General features: G+C 58.2%; 2 protein-coding genes across 5 annotated transcripts in view; both read left to right on the top strand.

Annotated features, from left to right (window-relative positions):
* The first annotated feature begins 48 nt into the window (after nucleotides 1-48).
* Nucleotides 49-6,429, top strand: TSEN54 (tRNA splicing endonuclease subunit 54). Of its 3 annotated transcripts, XM_061144827.1 has the most exons (11): nucleotides 49-117; nucleotides 271-435; nucleotides 547-610; nucleotides 696-779; nucleotides 1,096-1,194; nucleotides 2,293-2,345; nucleotides 3,277-3,369; nucleotides 3,571-4,214; nucleotides 4,963-5,023; nucleotides 5,335-5,451; nucleotides 5,944-6,429. In XM_061144827.1, exons 1-11 carry the CDS (start codon nucleotides 62-64, stop codon nucleotides 6,092-6,094), a joined length of 1,587 nt encoding a protein of 528 aa, XP_061000810.1. In that variant the 5' UTR covers nucleotides 49-61; the 3' UTR covers nucleotides 6,095-6,429. The 3 variants fall into 3 exon arrangements, with proteins under 3 accessions (XP_061000810.1, XP_061000811.1, XP_061000812.1); XM_061144828.1 differs by lacking the exon at nucleotides 696-779; XM_061144829.1 differs by lacking the exon at nucleotides 5,944-6,429 and having other exon boundaries at nucleotides 4,963-5,035.
* Nucleotides 6,430-7,533: 1,104 nt separating this feature from the next.
* The window catches only part of LLGL2 (LLGL scribble cell polarity complex component 2), a 33,913-nt gene continuing 21,526 nt past the window's right edge, over nucleotides 7,534-19,920 (top strand). The window contains exons 1-2 of one of the 2 annotated variants that reach the window (XM_061144826.1): nucleotides 7,534-7,663; nucleotides 19,040-19,132. In XM_061144826.1, the coding sequence (XP_061000809.1) occupies nucleotides 19,058-19,132 (75 nt within the window). In that variant the 5' untranslated portion in view covers nucleotides 7,534-7,663; nucleotides 19,040-19,057. Of the gene's footprint in view, nucleotides 7,664-19,039; nucleotides 19,133-19,920 lie in introns of those variants that run through there. The other variant, XM_061144825.1, reaches the window with a different exon arrangement.

The raw sequence follows: 19,920 nt of genomic DNA, 5'->3' as shown, positions 1-19,920 counted from the left end.
CGGACTACCGGCGGTGGGCGGGGCAAGGCGGTGCGCGCGCATCGTAGGCCAGCCCCACCCGATGGATCCCGAGCCCGAGTCGGCCTCCGTGGAGGTTCCGGCCGGGCGCGTGCTCAGGTGCGGCGTGGCCGGGCCTAGGGGTTGGGGGCGGGCGCCGTGGCCGCGGGGTGGGCGCGGGAGAGGGCCCGGGGTACCCGGGCCGGGGATCCTCAGCCTGGGCCGAGTGGCCCCGACTGCGCGGCGCTAACGCCGCGGCCCTTTCGCCCCCAGTGCCCCGGAGCTCTTCGCCGCACGTTCCCGGTCCCAGAAGCTGCCCCAGCGCTCGCATGGCCCCAAGGACTTCCTCCCCGACGGCTCGGAGGCCCAGGCCGAGAGGCTGCGCTTGTGCCGCCAGGAGCTCTGGCAGCTGCTGGCCGAGGAGCGCGTGGAGCGCCTGTGAGGGGGGCGGGCCGGGGCGGGGGCGGAGCCGGGGCGGGCTGGGCGGCTGGATCCCGTAAATCTCTTCGGGTGGGCTTGAGACGGACCCGTCTCCCCGCTCCTCGCCAGGGGCAGTTTGGTGGCCGCCGAGTGGAGACCAGAAGAAGGCTTCGTGGAGTTGAAGTCTCCTGCGGTGAGCGGCGGGGCTCAGAGACCGGGGACCCGCCTCCTCTGCCTTCCCGGGTTCCTTCGTGACATCTGCTCTGGGTCCCCCGCAGGGTAAATTTTGGCAGACCATGGGCTTTTCAGAGCAGGGCCGGCAGCGGCTTCACCCAGAAGAGGCCTTGTATCTGCTGGAATGTGTGAGTGGGGGTCCTGGGAGAGTGGAGAGGGGATTGTGACCAAGGAACCGGAAGGACGTTTCCACTGGGGGAAAAAGTATCTACAACCGACTATTCAGGGGGCTTGTAACCTGATTTCTAGAGCAGAAGAGGGAGCAGGCTTTCCAGTCTGTTAGTGATGCTGCCTCCCTCTCCCCCCTCCCCTTCCTGGCCGGCCTGATTCTTGCCGTGATGGGTGGGAGGGTGTAGCACACAGATAGCAGAGTGGGGAAGTTGCTCCCTTGGCGGTGCCACCGCAGGGAGGCTTCAGAAGCCGAGCTGTGGGCTGCACTTTCAGGGCTCCATCCACCTCTTCCACCAAGACCTGCCACTGTCTATCCAAGAAGCCTACCAGCTGCTGCTGACTGAGGATACGGTGACTTTCCTGCAGTACCAGGTATCTGCCACTCTTTATACCTACAAGAGCTTCCCTGGTGGCTCAGTGGGAATGAGCCACCTGCCAATGCAGGAGACTCCGGTTCAACCGGGAAGGTCCCCTGGAGAAGGAAACTGCAACCCACTCCAATATTCTTGCCTGGGAAATCCTATGGACAGAAGGAGCCTGACGGGCTACAGTCCATGGGGTCACAAAAGAGTCAGACACAACTTAGTGACTAAACAACAAGGTGCTGGACACAGAGCCACGTGTTGAGGCTACAAGACTGGCAAAGGCTTATATCCTAGTGGTGGCACTTGGGTAATATATAGGTAAGAAAGCAAATGGATGGCTGACTTCACAGTTGAGTGCTAGGAAAAACACAGAGGAGGAGGGGCTCAAGGCCAGAGACATAAATGTGGAGATCTTGATGGCATGGGTATTTCAGACTCCACTGGGCTGTAGGGAGGTGTGGCTAGAGTAGAGGCCTGTGTCTGAAATCTGGGGCACTCTAACATGAGGAGGTCAGGGGGAAGATAAGGGAAATGAGGAGTGTCCAGCAATGCAGAAAACCTGGAGAGGTGGCATCACAGAGACCACAAGAAGGTCTTTTCAGGAAGACATGCTTGGCTATGTTGAATGCTACTAAGAGATCAAGCAAGCTGGGGCATAACTGTGAACATTGCTCATATATGTATGCAGGGCCACGTGGAGGAACATGCGGTTCATCCAAAAACCCACCCATCTTTGGAAGTGTTGTGGGGTGGCCAGATGTCCATCTCCTTCTGCTGTCTTGTCTGTGTTGTAGTCAGGAGCTTCACTCGTGACAGCTTTGGTATCAAAATATTCCAGCTTACAGTTTTTTTCCTGGTCCGTCAGCTATGAGCTTTTTGAGATTTGCGTTTAAATCAAGAAACTGCTGTTATTTGTGCCCAGAGTAAGGCAAGTGAGAGACAGGAACTCAGAGACTTGAGACCTCAGTGTGGGGAGGGTGTTTATTAGAGAGTATGGTCCTGCCGGTACCAGGGTTTGGCATCTGGGGGTGTGGTGAATGGCTTCTGTCTGGAGAACAGTTTGTTTTCAGAAGTGGACCTCTGACTTCTGGTTTCTTTTTTTGAGGTCTTCAGCCACTTGAAGAGACTTGGCTATGTGGTTCGACGATTCCAACCAAGGTAAATCCCTGTCTTATTTCCCTCGAATTTATCCTAGTCCCCAGCGACCAAGCACACGCTGACCCTTTACTGGCGCGGGCCCTGTGCTGGCTGCTGAGGAATAGCAGAGGACAAAAGCACCACCCCCCAGGACTTGTGTTTAGGGGTGCTTACACAGAACACCATCACTTTGCAAAATCAGTGATCTTGGAAACCTCCTATAAGCCAAACAGGGAAAACATGGTCACACGGATTAGAGTTTATCCCTTAGAGCAGCACTATCTGATAGAACTTTCTGTAGTGACAAAAATATTCTATGTCTGTGTTGTCCAGTATATGTGGCTTGTGGAGTTTTTAATTTTAATAGATTTAAATTTAACTTAAACAGCCCCTTGTATCTAGGGCTACTATAATGGACAGTACAGCTTCACAGCCTTTAAAAAAAAGAAAAATCATGGCGGGGATGAATGCTATAATAAAGGGCCATGATGTATTGTTGAGTATAAAAAAAGGACCAAACAGCAGTATGTTAGCACAGTGTCATTTTTGATGGAGAAAGACAGTCAATATGTGTGTTTGTAGGAAACAAAATGTTACGGTGGAATCCATGGGTTTTATTTTCATTTTTCCTTATTTTCCAAGTTTTCCAGTCCTCCTGACTTTTCTCACCAGTGTTATTTATTGGTGGCTCTGTAGGAGCCCTGGTGTCAGGGAAACTCTGTTCAAAGGTGCCACTGATGAGACCCAGAGACCTGGACAAAGATGCACAGGGAGGCCCCTGTGTCTGCCCCCGTTACTCTGTGTGGGGTCTGCCTGCGGCTCCAGCCCTTGGTTAAGGTTCTAGCCCTGGCCCACTGACTTACTCTGGGCCAGTCCCTCACACATTCGAAGGGGAGCAGCAAACTGAGGAGGTGGATCAGTTGCCCGCTCCCCACCCCATTCTCACCCACAGCTCCGTCCTGTCCCCTTACGAGCGGCAGCTGAACTTAGACGGCGGTGCCCAGTGCCTGGAGGGCAAGAGGAAGAGGAGGAGCTCCAGCTCTCAGTAATGCTCCCCGAGTGGCCACCCCGCAGGGGGAGTTCTGTGGAAGTGCTGGTGTTTGGGACCTTGGAGACTGGCTGGGCTTAAGAGCTGGGCTGGGGCGGCTCCCAGTGGGGGCTCAGGGAGGCAGTAGGGCCTGTGGGGGTCACGTGGACCTCAGCAGTCAAGAGCAGATGGGCTGCGTTTCCTCCCCTCGTCCCTCAGGTCCATTAATAAGAAGCCCAAGGCCCTGCAGAACCCTCTGCAGGAGATGGATGGGACACCCGAGAGCCCGGCAACCTGCAGCCCACCTCCCCAGAACCAGAACAGCTGCTGCCCAGAGGACGAACCCCAGGAGTCAAGCCCCGTAAAGAGCCCCGTGGGCCCCCTTCAGCTTCTGGGGTCCCTGGAGCCCTGCCCTAGTTTGGGCAGGGAGGGACCGCAATGCAGCCCAGAGAATGGCAAAATAGAGGACGGGGTCATGGGGGCTCGTAAGCCCCGCTGGAACTTTGAGCAGATCTCCTTCCCCAACATGGCTGCGGACAGCCGCCACACCCTCCTGCTCGCCCCCGCCCCCGAGCTGCTCCCAGCCAACGTGGCTGGACGGGAGACGGACGCCGAGTCCTGGTGCCAGAGGCTCAACCAGCGCAAGGAGAAGCTCTCTCGGCGGGAACGGGAGCGACAGGCAGAGGCCCAGCACTTCCGAGAGGATGTGAACACTGACCCCGAGGTGCAGCGCTGCTCCGGCTGGCAGGAGTACAAGCAGCTGCTGCAACGGCGGCACCTGCAGAAGACCCAGAGCCGCCCCCCGCACCTGTGGGGCCAGCCTGTCACCCCCCTGCTGAGCCCCGGCCGGGCTGCCTCCCCAGGTACCTGTCGCCCTGCCACGGGCCACGGGCAGCTGGGAATCACAGGCCTTTAAAAGCGGCATGCGTTGACTACGGCTGATGGAGGCTTAAGAAAGATGGGGGAGGAGAGAGCGGTGGGTGGAGTGGAACCCACAGGGATCATCCGCTCTGGGAAGCAGCAAAGAGGCTCGTGGGAAGGTTTAGAAACAGCCTGGTCGGTGCCCGAGAAGAGGTGAGGAGGAATGTAAATTACAACCGCATCCTTAAAATTATAGAGATGCATGTGGATGGCTGTGGCCCCCTGCTCTCCCACCTCTGTTAGAGGGGAGCAAGGGGGTGATATGTTGGCCAAATAAAAGGAAGGTCTCCTATATACCCCACTTGTTAAAAGTAGAGAATAAGACAAGAACAGTGCTAATGAATTCAGGACTACAATCCTTAAGGAACTAGAGTGGGGTTGCCAGAGCAGTTAAATTTGAATTTCAGATAAACAACTTTTTTTAGTAAAAGTATGTTTCGAATATTGCATGAGACGTGTGTGTTGGTTGCCCGGTTGTGTCCAACTCTTTGTGACCCCATGACGAGCTCGCCAGATTCCTCTGTCCAGGCAAGAATACTGGAGTGGGTTGCTATTTCCTTCTCCATGCATGAGACATACCTATACTTAAAAAAATCTGGCAACCCCGAGCAAGATGGCAGGTTCAGAGATGTCAGGGGGTCTGGATGGTTGACTCTCTTCACCAGTGCCTTGTTTTCACCATCCTTGTAGCCACAGTCCTTCAGCAGATCTCTGTGATGCAGACGACACACCTTGCTGATGGAGGTGCCCGGTGAGTCTCCAGGTAGTGCCCACGTCTATAGTACTTGGGGCGTCAGCAGGAGTTGGCAGCTGGGATTTGACTCCTGAGGTTGGGCATGAGCTGGGGGATCATTTCAGGGGCCCCTACCCTGGTAATAATACTCATGTGTGTCCGCGGGAGTAGGAGCCAAGTAGACTGATGATTTATCCCACTGGTTCTGAGATAGGGTCACCGCCTGGAGGAGGCTGCTCCCTGAAACTGGGGGAGGAAAAAGGTGGTATGGAAAGAAAAGGTGTGAGAGGAGTGCCCCTGTCTCCTAAGGTTTCTCACTCTGTCCTCAGGCTGCTGGAGAAGCCCGGGGGCTTGGAGATCAGCTTTGATGTCTACCAGGCTGACGCCGTGGCCACCTTCCGAAAGAATAACCCTGGCAAGCCCTATGTCCGGCTGTGCATTAGCGGGTACGAGACCAGTGATCGCGGCTGGGAGTCCTCTTGTAAATCACGTGGACGTCCCCTCCATGCCCCCCCTCCCCTGCTAGTCTTCAGTCCCTGAGAAGAACGAGCAGTCCAGAGAGAGGTCACACAGCCAGTTAGTGCTACGGGAACCCAAGCTTCCTCATCCTCAGCTCACTCCTGTCCTTTTTGAGTAGCTTCTCTCTTGGGCCACTTCAGTTCCAGGCTCAGCCAGCAAAAGGATGTGAACGAGGGGTTTCCGGGCTAAAAGAGAGGCAAGACCCTCACTATTCCCAGTCTCCTTACCCAACCAGGGCTCTGGATGTTACTTGGAGAATCAGAACTGTGCGGTTTGCAGACATGAGAGCTCGGGGCCAGACTTCTTGTCCCCCCAACTCCTGTCATACATTGGCCTTCCCTGGGAGTTTAGGAGGGCTGGCTTTTCAAAGCTTATGGGTGGGCTCTGTCCAGGTCTTAGTCTAACCTTGATTCTTGCAGATCTGATGAGCCAGTCCCAGACCTCTGCACCCTCAAGCGGTTGTCCTACCAGAGCGGGGATGTCCCTCTGATTTTTGCCCTAGTGGATCATGGAGACATCTCCTTCTACAGCTTCAGGGACTTCACGCTGCCCAGGGATCTGGAACGCTGACCACCCAGCTGGGGTCTGCCCTGGGGGACCTGGACTGTCCACTCTCAGGGACCATCGCAGTTGCCTCCTACACCCAGACTCTGACCTGTAGCTTCAGAGGCTAGTCTGGGCCTTGGCCTTGGGTGTCTGACGCTCACAGGAGAGCAAAGCCTTGCCCCGCTACCTGGCCGCTGCAGCGCTTCCAAGCCCCAGGTCTGAGACTGCTGCCTTGCAGTAATCCCCTTGGAATTCAGGACTAGATTCCAAGAGGCCAGCGAGGTGGGGCAGAAGAGAAGACTCTGTGCCTTTAAATGAGAGGGTGCCTGCTTCATGCGATAAAGCCAAAGCCATTAAAAAAAAAAAAAATATATATATATATATATATATATATATATCCTTTTACTGCTGTGGCTGGATTTACTGGACGAGTCCTCCCTACCCCACCATCCTTCGTCCGTCGAATTGGCCCCCAGGCCCTCCCCACCCACAGCGCTGCTTTCTCTGGTGCAAGAGCTAGAAGCAGCCCACTGGAGGGCAGAAGTGCGACCCCAAGCCTTTTTCCGGGAAGTCACTAACCTCTAGTTTGGTTTTCAGAAGGGTAGTCCGAGGTGGGAGGTTGGCACTCCACCGTTTCTTCCCAGAACGCAGCCGGCTCCGGGTAGAGGGGTGGCGGAGAGGCGCCACGTCGGCGTGGCTCGAACGCTAGTCGTTTCAAACTGTGCGGTGGAGCGTGCCATCCACGCCCAGGCCTCGGGCCTGGCCTCCGCCCCCGTTCCCGCCCCCCCCGTTCCTCTCCCCTCTCGTCGTTCCAATTCCCTTCCCTCGTTGTGCTAAAAACTCCGGTTGCTGCTGCTGCCGCTGTCGGCAACTTGGAGGAGGGCTCAGGCTTGGGGCCCGCCCGGAGAGGAGGTACTTCGGCGACGCCCCTGTTCCCAAAGCACCTAGCTCTCGGTCCCGAAACTTGGCCCTGTGTCCGCCGGTCCTCCTCCCTGCTGGGGTTGGGCGCTTTCAGGAAGAGCAGGCAGGGCTTTGCCCCTCCCTCCGGGGCAGCCCGGGGCCGGGTCGTGGGAGGGACCGCTCCCCTCTGCTGCCGGGCCTGGGAGGTGGCCCGGGGCAGGCGCGCGTTCCGGGAACTATTTCCTCCTCCAGGAGGCGGCGGGACACTGGGCGCGGCGCGGCAGTCCTGCGGTCCAAGGTGCGCGCAGGTGAGGCTGGGGGCGGGCCGGCAGTGCCTCGTGCATATTCACACGGGCCGGGGCCCCGCCCCCGAGCGGGACGGAGCCGCGGATTGGCCCGAGCGCAGCCCCGCCCATCCGAGGGCGCCGGCGCGGCGCCTCCGCCTGGACGGCCGTGGACGGCCGGGGGCGGGGCCAGGCCCGGGGGGCGGGGCCGCTGGGGCCTGGCGCTCCCGGCCGGCTCGCCCTTTATGTAAATAGCGGCGGCCCCGCCCCCTGCTCGCCGCGCCGGAGGTGAGCAGGAAGGAGGCTGCCGCCCAGCAGCCCGCGGGCCCGCGGCGGAGCGAGCGGAGCCGGCGGCGGGTGCCGAAGGAAGACTCGGAGGCCTCGGGCGGGGGCCGGCCTGGGGTTCCAGGTGAGGTGCGGGCCGGGGCCCACCTGGCCGAGGCCGCCCCCTCGGGGCGCCCGCCAGCCCGAGCAGGGAGGCAAGGGAGGGCCGGGATCCCTGGCTTCCCCGGGCGGGGAGGGCTGCGCGCGAGTCCGCTCGCCTCTCCCGGGATCCCGTCGCTCCGCTTGTCTGAGAGACAGACACCTGTAGAAAGTGCGGCTGGGAACTTTTCCGTGCCGGATCCGCCCGCGATCACAGAATTTGAGTTTCGGGCTTGCACAATCGTGTTGGCTTGGTAGAGCCGCGGAACAGGTGCTCGGCCCGGCTGGGTGCGAGGGTCACTGCGGGCGGAGACAGAGCCCCCGGGGCCTGGGCCCCACGTGTAGGGCTCCTGGCCGGAGAGGCCGGCGACGCGCGCCCGCGGGGGCCGGAGCGAGTTACGTCGGCGGCTTAGTCCCTACCCCTGCCATCTGGGCCCTCTCCCTGCCCGCCCTTTGTGCCTCCTAATCCCCGGACGCAGGAAGCCCGCGGGAGGGACTTGGGTCTTGGGGCCTTTCTCCGCCTCAGGCAGCTTTGGCTCCCTTTGGGGGACGTGATGGAAACCCAGGCTCTTTTCCACGGCCACGCGGGTGGGGTTGCGCTGTGGGACGCTGGGGCTTGGCGAGAAGTGAGAAATTCTGTTGTGCCAAAGAAAGTGCAGTTTGCTCCTGATTTTCTCGGGGCTGGGCGGTTCGCAGGCACCCTGAGTTTGGGCTGCGGGGAGAACTGACGGTTACCAGGAGAGCTGTGGTAGTGGCCCCCTGAGGCTCTCACCTGAGACAGGTGAGCTTTGGGTGAGGTGGGCGGGGCGTAGACTCAGCGCCCTTCCCTTGGGGATCCTTGTGCCAGATGCAGGGCGTCTTAACCTCGGCTCTAGGGACCCTTCCCAGAGTTTACAACTCAGGGTCTTTTCAATCTGGGTAGGGGATTCAGAGCAGAGAGGGGAAGAAGGAGGGGTTGTGTGTCATGGAGACAGGAAACCCCAGGTGGGAGGCGCAGAGCAGCAGTACTGAAGAGCCCTGGCCCAGCTCAGCGGGGAGCCAAGGGCAGAAGTGACTTCTGAGGAAGAGCATCTGGGTCTTTGTGAGCAGAAGCATGGGAATGGTCCTGGAAGAGATGGGCCAGCTTCTTTACGTTATGCACAGGGCATTCGGATTTGGTTTTCTTCAACCATCTGCCACAGTGCTCAGTGAGGACTCATACCAAGCTCTGAGTGCCTGCTGCCCTTCTCTAAAGTTAGATGGGGCCAGTCTCAGTGGGAGCCCCTGGGCAGTTGTTTCCAAGGTCTAGGTCATCCTGCATCCCTAATCTTCCTAAAGCATCCCCTTTAGCAGCAGATTAATATAATTTTATTAATTTAGTAACTTAGTCCTTTGTTATTGTTTAGTCGCTAAGTCCTGTTGGATTCCTTCCCCACCCCATGGACTGTAACCCGCCAGATTCCTCTGTCCATGGGATTTCCCAGGCAAGAATACAGGAGAGGGTTACCATTTCCTTCTCCAGGGGATCTTCCAGACCCTGGGATCGAACCCGTGTGTCCTGCATTGGCTGGTGGATTCTTTATCGCTGAGCCACAAGGGAAGCCCAACTTACTCCTTAGTAGCGTTTAAAAAGTGCCTTAATCCCAGATAACCCGTAATAGGTTCAAAAATTTTAAAGGTAATAGGAGCTCCCTGGGGCAAATGAAGCATTTTAGAAAGAGGAAAATAAGAGGGAAAAAACTTCCCTCTTGCTTCATAGTCTTGCCTCAGGTGTAGTGCTTGCTTTTTTTTCCTTTGGTTTTTTTTTTTTTTGGTTGTGCTAGGTCTTCTCTGCTGCATGGGCTTTTTTCCAGTCGTGGCGAGTGGAGGCTACTCTAGCTGCGGTGTGCAGACTTCTCGTTGCAGTGACTTTTTGTTGCGGAGCACGGGCTCTAGGGTGCACGGGCTTCAATAGCTGCAGTACATGGGCTCAGTAATTGCGGCTCCTGAGGTCAAGAGTGCACGCTCAATAGTTGTGGCAAATGGGCTTAGTTGCCATGCATCATGTGGGATCTTCTCAGACCAGGAATTGAACCTGTGTCTCCTTCAGGTGGATTCTTTTTTTTTTTTTTTCAGGTGAATTCTTTACCACTGAACAACCAGGAAGCCCTCAGTAAGATTTTTAGTGTCTTTCCAGACTCAGGGATAGTTTTGAATTGTACCATGCTGAGTTTTTACTACATGACCTTGACTCTGTTACTTAACCATGCCAAACCTCAGTGAGCCTTGTTTTTACAGATGTTGACGAGAGGATGAAAAATATCATAAACACCTGGTCCTGGCCGGCGCCAGGTGAGGGTGAGCTGCTTAAGCCTCCCCACGAAGCATAAAAGTCATGCGGTCACTTGCAGCAAGCCTTAGGGCAGATGCCGGGGCCTTCTGAGGCCTGACGGGTCGTGAGGGCAGTTGGCGTCTCTGTCCAGAAATCCCGATTTCTGAAAACCTCTGGAGAATCAGAACTTTGAGAATGAGGCTGTTGCTTCTTGGAGGGCTGAGGTAGAGGACAGAGGCCTCTCCTAACTCACTTCGGTTCCAGTGGCCCTCGGTATTTCTGCTGCTGTTTGGAAAAGCCAAAAGTGAGGCCTGATGGCCAGACCCCAACTGGGGCAGCCTTTCCTGGGGGGAGTGTGTGTGTGTGTGTACAATCTAATCTCTTCTGCTTTGTGCTCGGGGGAAGGCTTGACTGTTACACATTCTGCACCCTGGTGGGTGGGTGGCGGGGTCAGTGGTAGGGGGAGTGCGTTCCTGGGCTGCTCTATTGCCATTAAGGAGAGTTTTCTGTGAACTCTGTCGTGCCTCCCCTCAACCTCATTCAGGGAAGAGGTGTCTCCTGCCAGGACTTCCTGGCCCCAGGACCCTCCCTCCCATAGAGAAGGTGGTGCACGGAGCTGGGAAAGGTGGATCCTCTGCCATCAGCCTGCGCCCCGCTGTCTACCCGTCTACCCCGTTGGAGACACTGAGCAGCCCTGGCGGGAGTCAGGGGCAATGTGGTGTCCGAAGAAGGGTCCTCCCAGACATGTCAGCCGCAGCTTTTGAGACACCCAAATCAGGGGCCGGGCGAAGGCCCAGGAGGCCCATGGTCTCCGCCCCTGGGTTGACTGCTTTGAGCGGCACTGGCGGCCTGGACCCACTTATCCTGAGTACTCAGCCCAGAGAGGCCTTCTTATCTCACTCGGGCGATAGCACTATCAGGGCTCCTCCTGGGTCGAGACTCCGGCGGGTCTCTTTGGCACCGTTGTTTTCCCCGGCCCTGGAGTCCTTTGCAGGGAGAAGTGGGGTATGGGACAGAAGATGGGGTCCCCTTGGGGCCGCCGGTACTGTTTGCCCTTCTCCAGCCTCAGCTCCCCAGGGTCCCCGGGAGAGCCTCCCCCGCTGTGGGCTGTCCCCGTGGGGCTTTGTCCACCTCCCTTGGGGGTGGCCTTCTCCCCCCGCCCTGCCTCTCAGAGGAAACTGGTCCTCGGAGGAGTCGCCCCACTCCTTCCCCTCCCCAGGAGCCACAGTGAATTCTTGAGCTAGGAGAGGCTCCTCTGGGCGTGGGGACAGGGAAGCGGCTAGGCACCTGACTCTACCCTTCAGGAATCCAGCAGAGACCGGAGACTTTTCTCGAGACACCTGACTCAGTATTCCCAGGGTTTGATGAGAGGGACATCCGGGCGCAGGACTGTTTGATTCTAGTAAATAATGTTATTGTTTGATCTCCTTACCAAGGAGCCAGGTGTCCTGAAACCTGGGGCTAAGACAGGGTCCATAAGGGTCTCCCCAGCCCCATGTCAGGTGTAATATGCACATGGCCCTGGCCTTGGCCGGAGACTTGAGAACAGGGAGCTCCCCTGGGGCCCCAGCCCCTGCTCTTTAGGATCAGTGGCTCCTACCAGGAGAACACATTTGCCTACTTGATCCCCATTCAGTCCCAGCTGTTCATTTATTCAACAGGTATTTGTTAGTGTCTCTGTATGTGCAGTGTGCTTTAGACACCAGGCGTAATCCTTGCACCTAGCAAAGATCTCGGCTGTCACAGGACTCCTGTTCTAAAGGATGGGAATCTTGAGTGGCCAGGAATAAGTGTAGGTAATAGATAATCTGCTAAAAGGCAATATGAGCTATAGAGTAAGTTCTATACTCTATAGAGTAAGAACTGAGGCGGGGGATTGAGACCCCTTGGGAGGGAGGCAGGTTGCAACTTTAAAAAGGTGTCAGGATGGGCTTCGTCAAAAGGTTACAGGCTTTCCGAAGGTGCCTGGCCTTGCTCAGTCAGTCGTGTCTGACTCTTTGGGACCTGTCAGGCTCCTCTGTCCAAGGGGATTCTCCAGGCAAGAATACTGGAGTGGGTTGCCATGCGCTCCTCCAGGGGAACCTTCCTGACCTAGGGATGGAACCCGCATCTCCTGCGTTGCAGGTAGATTCTTTACCCGTGAGCTACCGGGGAAAGCCCTACAGGAAGTGAGGGAGTTCTTTAAATAAAATTCGGTGCCTCTCATGTGTCAGGGCTCTAAGCACTGGAGATACGACCATGGAAGGTCAGGCATGGTCTGATCCCTCCATCCTGGGGCTGACATATCCTGAAAGCTCCATGGGTCGGCCTCTCAAGTTTTAGGCAAGTCGGAGGTCATGTTATGGAGCTTGATGGGATGAACCAGGCAGCTTACCCACCCCCACCCCAGGCAAGTCAGTCGTCATCTGTCTTCTCCCCAGAATGGCTTTGCTCTTCCCCGTATTTGGCCAATCCCAGTCTGTCACTTCCCTGGAGGGAGGCTGGGGTTACATTGCAGGTGAGGGCTGAGTCCCCCAGAATGGGGATGTGGAGAGATGCAGGCGTTCTGACTTCCCACCCCTGCACCCTGCAGGAGGACTCTGGGGGTGGCGGGAGGGCCCTCCCAGGGTGGGAGGACTGGCCTGTGGCTCCGTGGGATGGACAGTGGGGTGTGAGGGGTTGGCAACTGACCTGGACCCAGCCAGGGAGGGCGAGGGCTCTTGGGGAGCCCCTTTGTCCTGGGAGGGAGGTTTGAACTGAGCAAACGCTCTGCAGTCTGGTTGGAGTTCAGGTTGGGACTTGGGCTCGTCTCAGGCTTGCTAGCACTCAGAATTAGCTGTTTCATAAGTAGTTGGGAGAATTACATGAGATGATGCTTGTCGAGTGCTTCAAGCAGCATCTGGCCGCACTTCCCTCTCAGTCGCTTTTATTACCTAACAACAGCAGCGACAACAGTTCTGTGGTTCCCGCCTCCTCTCTGTAGTCCCACCTCCACAGAGGTGCCCTTTCAGCCAAGGTTTGGTTGCTAAGCTGCTGGCCAGGGGCTGCCTGGTGCCTCTGGGGGATTGGGTTTCCCAGGACAACCCAGGCGCCAGCAGAGCAGCCGTGGGCATCTGAGTTGGCACGGGCAGATGCCAGAGGGGTCAGCAGCTGCCCCGGGCGCTTAGAGCCCTGCCTTACCATTCCCCCGGGGTGGGAGGTGCAGGGGCGTGCTCACACCCGGCAGACGGAGGCCAAAGCCACACGGGCCTCACACAGGATGTCGGGGAAGGGAGGGAGGTTTCAGCAGCAGCAGGCTGTGGGGAGCTGGCTTGAGCCAGGGCTGCGCCCCACACCGGGCGTGCTCCCAGCGATTGTGAACAAGGGACACATGCTCCCGTGGCTCCAGGAGCCTTCTCTCCCGTGGGCCCCAGGTGTCCAGAGCGCTGCTTCCAGATGTAGCCTCTCCCAGCAGCCCAGGCCATGAAGGGACCTTCTGGGAGGGCTGGCCCATCACATACCTCCAGGACAGGCTGGCACGGCTTGGTCAAGCCTTTGTTTCCTGGGGATAAATGAGCCCAGGTGCCCCAAACCGTGCCAGCATGGGACGAGCCGTCTGTTCTGAGAACCAACCCCTTTTTCCTCCCTGTGACACAATCAGAACTGCTGCTTAGGGCGGGGAGCCTAGACAAGCCCGCCCCCGTGCGTGTTTCTTCTCTGCCTCCAGCAGGTCTGTGTGCATCCACTACCCATGAGGGTCTGAGCAGCGATGGGAAGGGAAGACCAGGTGTGATTATACTAGCCTGTGGCCAAGTAGGCGGGCTTCCCAGGTGGCTAGTGGTTTAAAAAAAAAAGAAAAAAACCCACCTGCCAATGGAGGAGAGGCACGTTCAATCCCTGGGTTGGGATGATCCCCTGGAGAAGGAAATGTAACTCACTCCAGTATTCTTGCCTGGAGAATTCCATTGGACAGAGGAGCCTGGTGGGCCATGGCCCCTGGGGTCGCAAAAGAGACACCACTTAGTGACTAAACAACAATCTGGCCAAGTAGGCAGCTCTCCTATTTTTTTTTCCCCAGGGTGGGCATCAGGGTGAGGGGAGACCAATTTTAGCCAGAAGTAGTGTTGGATGATTGGAGCAGTGAAAGGGAAGGGATTGCCAGGCCAGCAGCCCGCGGGGACCTTTCAGGCCAGCTCCACGAAGGAGTCACAGACCTGCGGGGCGAGCAAGTACATATGAGCCCCAGGTCAGCAAGCCTCGTGGCCGGCAGACCCTAAGCGCCCACCCCCGAGGGACCAGAGAGGTGGGCAGAGCAGGGAGGTTGACCCACAGGTAGGTCTGGTGACAGACAGAGGGTGTGGTGGGCAGGGTCAGAGGCTGAGTGCCATACACATCAGTGCTGCTTCTACCACGAGGGATGTGGAAGAAGAAGTCAAGGCCCCTCCAAGCTAAGGAGCCCCCACCATGTCTGATGCCAAGAAAAAAGTCACTCAGTCGTGTCCGACTCTTTGCAGCCCATGGGCTGTAGCCCACCAGGCTCCTCTTGGGAGCCTTCAGAAAGTTCTGTTGGGCAGTCTACAGAAAGTTCAGGGGATGGAGAAGGTGTTTCTTCTCAGGAAGCCGCCCCCAACCCCCCACCAGGGGTCATGCTCTAGCCAGGTGGCTCCCCCAGCACAGGAAACCAGGATCCTCAGAGCTCCTCCATCCCCAGTGAGTTGGTAAAGAATCTGCCTGCAAGGCAGGAGACCTGGGTTCGATCCCTGGGTCGGGAAGATCCCCTGGAGAAGGGCATGGCAACCTACTCCTGAGTATCCTTCCCTGGAGAGTTCCATGGACAGAGGAGCCTGGCAGGCTACAGTCCATGGGTTGCAAAGAGTCGGACACGACTGAGTGACTTTCTTCTTGGCATCAGACGTGGCGGGGGGCTCCTTAGCTTGGAGGGGCCCCGACCTCCTCTCCCACCTCCCTTGTGGTAGGAGCGGCATTGATGTGTGTGGCGCCTGAGAGCATGCCAGTCCCCTCCCAGGCCTTCCTGTTGAAGCTCACGGCCGCCCCCACCCTTGATCGCTGCCTGCAAAGTAGTAACACCCCGGGCCTGGGCCCCCGAAGCCTGAGGTCACACAGCTGGTTCCACCCACCTGTCTGCTGCCTGCCTCAGCTCTCAATTCAGGGTCCATAGTGGCAGAGGCGGGGGGGGGGGGGGAACGGCAGGAGCAGTCACCCCCCAACAGGACTGAGGGCTGACTGTGAGCACAGGGTCCTCCTCACACCTGGCCGCTGCCTGGGCCCCCCTCCGTGTGATCTTCTTATCTCCCTTCCTGGGAGGCAGATAATCAGAAAGGAGGAAAAACATCACTGGTAATCCCATAACCCCTCCAGTGTGTTGTCAACTTATGTAAATATTTTTAATAGATTCTTCCCGACTCCCAGATGCATTGGACATATGTTTCCACAGCCATCATCTCCTGCCCTTTTCGTGACCGTCTGCCTCCCGTCGTGGGGCTGAGCGCCCTTCACCCATCCCCTGCTGTTGGCCACTTAGGTGGCCTCTGATTTTTCCTAGTAGCTTAATGATCAGCATGACAAGGTGGGGGAGGGCATCCATGAAGCTCAATGGGTGCCCGCGTCCACGGTGGTTTTAGACGTCATTTTAGCCTAAGGTGCGGTCCAGCGCTGAGGGAGCACAGTGAGCGTGGTCAGGATGGGTTCAGATGCTTTTGGAAGGTGATTAAAAAACAAAAAAAGTTTTTATTTTGTATGGGGGTATAGCTAATTGACAATGTTGTGATAGTTTCAGGTGAATAGCAAAGGGACTTGGTACCGATACATGTATCCATTCTCCCCCAAACTCCCCTCCCGTCCAGGCTGCCCCATTGAGCAGAGTTCCCTGTGCTATACGGCAGATGATTTTTTAATATGCTGCCAGAGGGGCAAGAAGGTTATTTCAGACAGAATCGTGAAGACAAAAGCATGGAAACCAAAGTGAATGGGACTCGTGCGGGGGGCCTAGCAGGTGGTCAGAGGGCCAAGCAGAGGGGGACACAGTGGGGGAGGAGAGGGCGGACCCCATCAGCCCCCTGCCCAGGACTGAGAGGGGGTCCCCAGTGGGGACAAACCGAAACTCTTTGCTGTGGCCCACCAGGACCCCCTTCCGACCTACGGTGTCCCTCCTGTTGCCTTTGCCCGCCCCCACCTCCAGGCACACAGCACGCGTGTTCTGGCCGCCGGACACGCCCTGCCCTGAATCCTCCCAAGGCTGACTGCTTCCCGCCATCCAGGATGGAGTGGAGGTATTGTCACCTCCATTCATTCATTCAGTGAGCTCCATGGGGGAAGAGGTGAGGGTGGGAGGCGTGAGAGCATCTGGAGGAAAAGCGTCCCAGGCAGAAGGAACGGCAGATGCAGAGACCCAGACCCAGGAAGGTTGACCGGGTCTTTCTGACCACCCTGGTCCCTCCATCAAAGCATCTTCCCTGTTTTCCTGGAGACTCTGATCTCTACCTGAAACCAGCCTGCCAACTGATTTCGTGTACCTGTGAGTCACCACACCCCCCTGCCAGGGTGTAAGCTTGGCGAACTAGAGGAGCTCGTCTGGCTGTCAGAGGATCTTGTACGCGCAGTCCGAGGACGGGGTTTGCTCCGTGCCAGGCCCTGGAGTTAGGCGCTGCGCCCACTGCAGACCAGCTCCCTGGGCCTCTAGGAACTGCCCTGAGGGCCACCCTGCTGCGGTGCTGGAGCCTTGGCCCTGAGTCCCCAGCCCTGGGCTTTTTCCCTGACGTTTTTTCCCCTGCTTAGGACTGGGTTGAGTCGATAGCATCTGTTCCACCCCCGGAAGCTTCAGGCAGGCCCAGGTTCCTGAAGTTTCTCTGCAGAGAACCTGCTTGTCTGGGGTGAGTGGAGCCGAGGCTTTGCCTGGAGCAAAGCCAGCTCGCCCCAGACCTGTCCTCCTTTGAGACGGGATGGCTCTTTTTAGGCCCCGTTTTGGGCAGTGTTTCTGTATTGGGGGCTACTCTGAAGAGTGGGTTGGAATGAGGAGCAGTTGCAGTGTCTACCCCACTGTGGTCCCGACTCCGTCCCCCCAGGCCGCTGGAGTCCTAGCCCGCGGTGGAGTGAGTGGCAGGGGCAGGCAAGGCCACCCAGCCCTGCCCAGCCACAGCTTGCCGGCGGCCACGCCGCTGCTTGCTTGGCCCCGAGTTGAAGGCATGTGGGAGTGTGTCTGCGTGCATCTGTGCCGTTGAACCCGGGGCTGTAGCCAGGCATCCTCTGTCCTGTCGTATGCCTCCCTGGCTGCCTCCCAGAGCCCCAAGAGTTGGGAATCCGCCACTCCTGGGGGCAATCTGCACTCTGTCCGTCCCTTCTCAGTGATCTGACGAGTTGCCCAGCCTCTGTGGTCTTCATTGCCTTGTCTGCCAAGTGGGGATATTCCACTCACCTCCCAAGGAGGCTCTGGGAGGTGAGTGAACACCCACGATGAGGTTCGCGTGCACCTTGCTCTAACTCACAGAGGTGTGTTTCAGTTCCTGGTCGGCAGCAGGGGCCCCGAGGGGTAGCCGGGTGGATGGAGCGTCCGTCCTCCCTCCCCAGGTGGGGGTGCCCCCCACCCCCACCTGCACATCTTCCCCAGGACTGTGCAGGGTTACCCTTGGGCCCGTGTGGGTCCTCGGTACAGACGGCCCTGTGCCCGCTTGACCCCAGGCGCTACGAGGGTCTCCCGGGCAGAGTCCAGGGCAGCCTTGCCCTGGAGTCTGCGGGCCCCTCTCCTCCTCCGGGGCAACCCTCCTGGCTTCCTCTGACTTCTGACCCGGTGACCAGAGCCGGGGGAGGGGGAGTGGCACCCCCAGGAGCCCGGGGTGGCCGGCTGATGAGCTGGTGCACCCTCCCCCACGGCTGGAATGCCTGGCCACCAGCTCAGCTGTTTGTCCAGGAGGTTGCTGCAGCCCGGCGCGCAGTCTGTCCTCACTCCCAGGAGCCTGCGGGACTTTCCCATGTTTGTTCCCCAAACCTGCTGCCTCGGGTCAAGCAGGCACCTAGGAGTTTCCCGACTGCCTGCTGGTCCTTGGAGGAGTGGGGCCTTCTCTGGCTCCCCTCAAATGGGAAGCCATTTCCGGGGTGGGCCTGAGCCCCTGTGTTTCCAAGGACAGGCCCTGGCGTCCTGTGGTCAGTGGGAGGTTGTGCTCTTGGAAGCCGGAAGCTGGAGCCCATGTGATCCCACCCTCTTCCCCAAGGATGAGCCAGAAATAGTTCCCCTTGGACTGGGGAATGCATTCTGTGGTGGGCGGGCGGTTTGGGGGCCTTGAGCTGGTTTCTTTATTGGGAGCAGGTTTCTTCTCCTGATGAGCCTTCACTTGGGCCCATGGGAAAACCAGTGCACCCCATCAGAGCCCAGGGGCTCTGGACCTGGGAGAGCCAGAGATGAGACGGGGAGGTGGGGCGGAAGCCTGGGGCTGCAGAGGCCCCAGCAGCCATGGGGGTGGACCCAGCTCCCACGTGGGTCCCGGTATGGGGTGGGATGGTGGGAGCAGCCTCAGCCCAGAGCCCCTGGACAGCCTTCCCTGAAGTCGGAAGGAAGAGTCTGTGCAGGGGTGCTGACCCCCGCGGGAGTTCCTCTGGGCCTTCCCCCTCCCCGATCTGGGTTCTGATCTGTGAGCACCGGTGGACCGCCTTTGCATTCCCACTTCCCCCTGGTTCTGGAGACAGAGGCTTGTGAAGTTTCCCTTTCTGTGTAGCCAGAGTTTTATGGTTCTCCAGAAAACAGGTTAACAATTAAGCTTAATTAACCTCGGGGCCTCTGGCCCTTCTTGTTCCTATAAAGCCGGGCTAAATGGCTTCCTCCCCCAGCTTCTCCCGTTGGCTTTACAAGGGCCACAGGTGGCCGGGAGCAAGCGTCAGAGCATTAACTGAGGGCCTACAGGTACAGGGCTCCCTCCCTCCGGTTTCCTGTTAGGGAAGCGCACTCTAGCGACAGGCCGAAGGGAAGGGGAAGCGGAGGGTGAAGTGAAGCAGGACTGACCCAGGGCTCGGCCACCTGCAGGCTCGGGGAGGGAGGCATTGGGCGCTGGGCCTGGCTCTGGGGCCTCTCTCACCAGGCACTCAGCTACTCCCCGCTTTCCCCAGGGGGCCGCACACAACAAGATGAGGAGATTCCTGAGGCCTGGACACGACCCTGCGAGGGAGAGGCTCAAGAGGGACCTCTTCCAGTTTAACAAGGTAAGGGGAGCGGGGGGCGGGGGGGGGGGCAGCCACGTGTGGATGGTGGTATGAAGGTATCCCTCTCCTGGGAACCTCCCCAGCAGTCCAGTGGTTAGGACTCTGTGGTCTCACTGCCGAGGGTGCGGGTTCGATCCCTGGTTGGGGAAATAAGTGCAATGCAGCCAAACAAACAAACTAAAGTTATCACCCTCCCCCCAGGCGGGGGCTGGCACTGGGGTCACCTTTACGTGGACTAGGGTGCTTACTTGGCACCACCCACTGTGTCCCCTGGGACCTAGGTTTTGGAAATGGGGTCTGGATGGCAGCTTTCCTGGGCAAGGAGAACAGGATGCCCACCAATGGGCTCCCCTTGCCCCTCATCTCTCTCTGACCTCGTTAAGTTCCCCCATCTCTCCCAGCCTCAGTTTCCCCACCTGTAACGTGGGGATAAGACCATGCGCCCCGCCTATCTCCCCCGGGGTTGTGGGGGAAGCTTAGGGCCAAGGAGGATGGTTGGTGAGTCCTGAAGAGTGTAGTCCTGTTCCTGTGATGCCAGCTTCCTCGGAGCGCTGGGGCCACAGGCCACAGCCGTCCCCTCCCTCCTCAGATCATCCTCAAAGGAAAACGGCGTTCCCTGCAGGCAGGACGCGTGGTTCCTTCTGGCAGGTTCTAGGCCTGGGCAAGTGGGGAGAGGCGCCTGTGAGAAGGTGCCGGGTTGGCATTTGACTGCTCCCACCCCACACCTGCTCCTAAGCCCCCCAAAGTGAGTGTCCTTTTCCCAAGATCACAGGGCTTCCTCTGAGGCT

This window comes from Dama dama, chromosome 5, assembly GCF_033118175.1.
Source record: "Dama dama isolate Ldn47 chromosome 5, ASM3311817v1, whole genome shotgun sequence".
Taxonomy (NCBI): Eukaryota; Metazoa; Chordata; class Mammalia; order Artiodactyla; family Cervidae; genus Dama; species Dama dama.
This window is presented reverse-complemented; position numbering and strand designations above follow the sequence as displayed.

What these genes read in the sequence shown, in the direction of transcription:
- TSEN54 (XM_061144827.1), top strand. Translation starts at nt 62, where the DNA reads ATGGATCCCGAGCCCGAGTCGGCCTCCGTGGAGGTTCCGGCCGGGCGC. An exon ending in GAGGAGCGCGTGGAGCGCCT is followed by an intron (nt 436 to 546) that starts GTGAGGGGGGCG and finishes GCTCCTCGCCAG; the next exon opens with GGGCAGTTTGGTGGCCGCCG. An exon ending in TGACTTTCCTGCAGTACCAG is followed by an intron (nt 1,195 to 2,292) that starts GTATCTGCCACT and finishes TCTTTTTTTGAG; the next exon opens with GTCTTCAGCCACTTGAAGAG.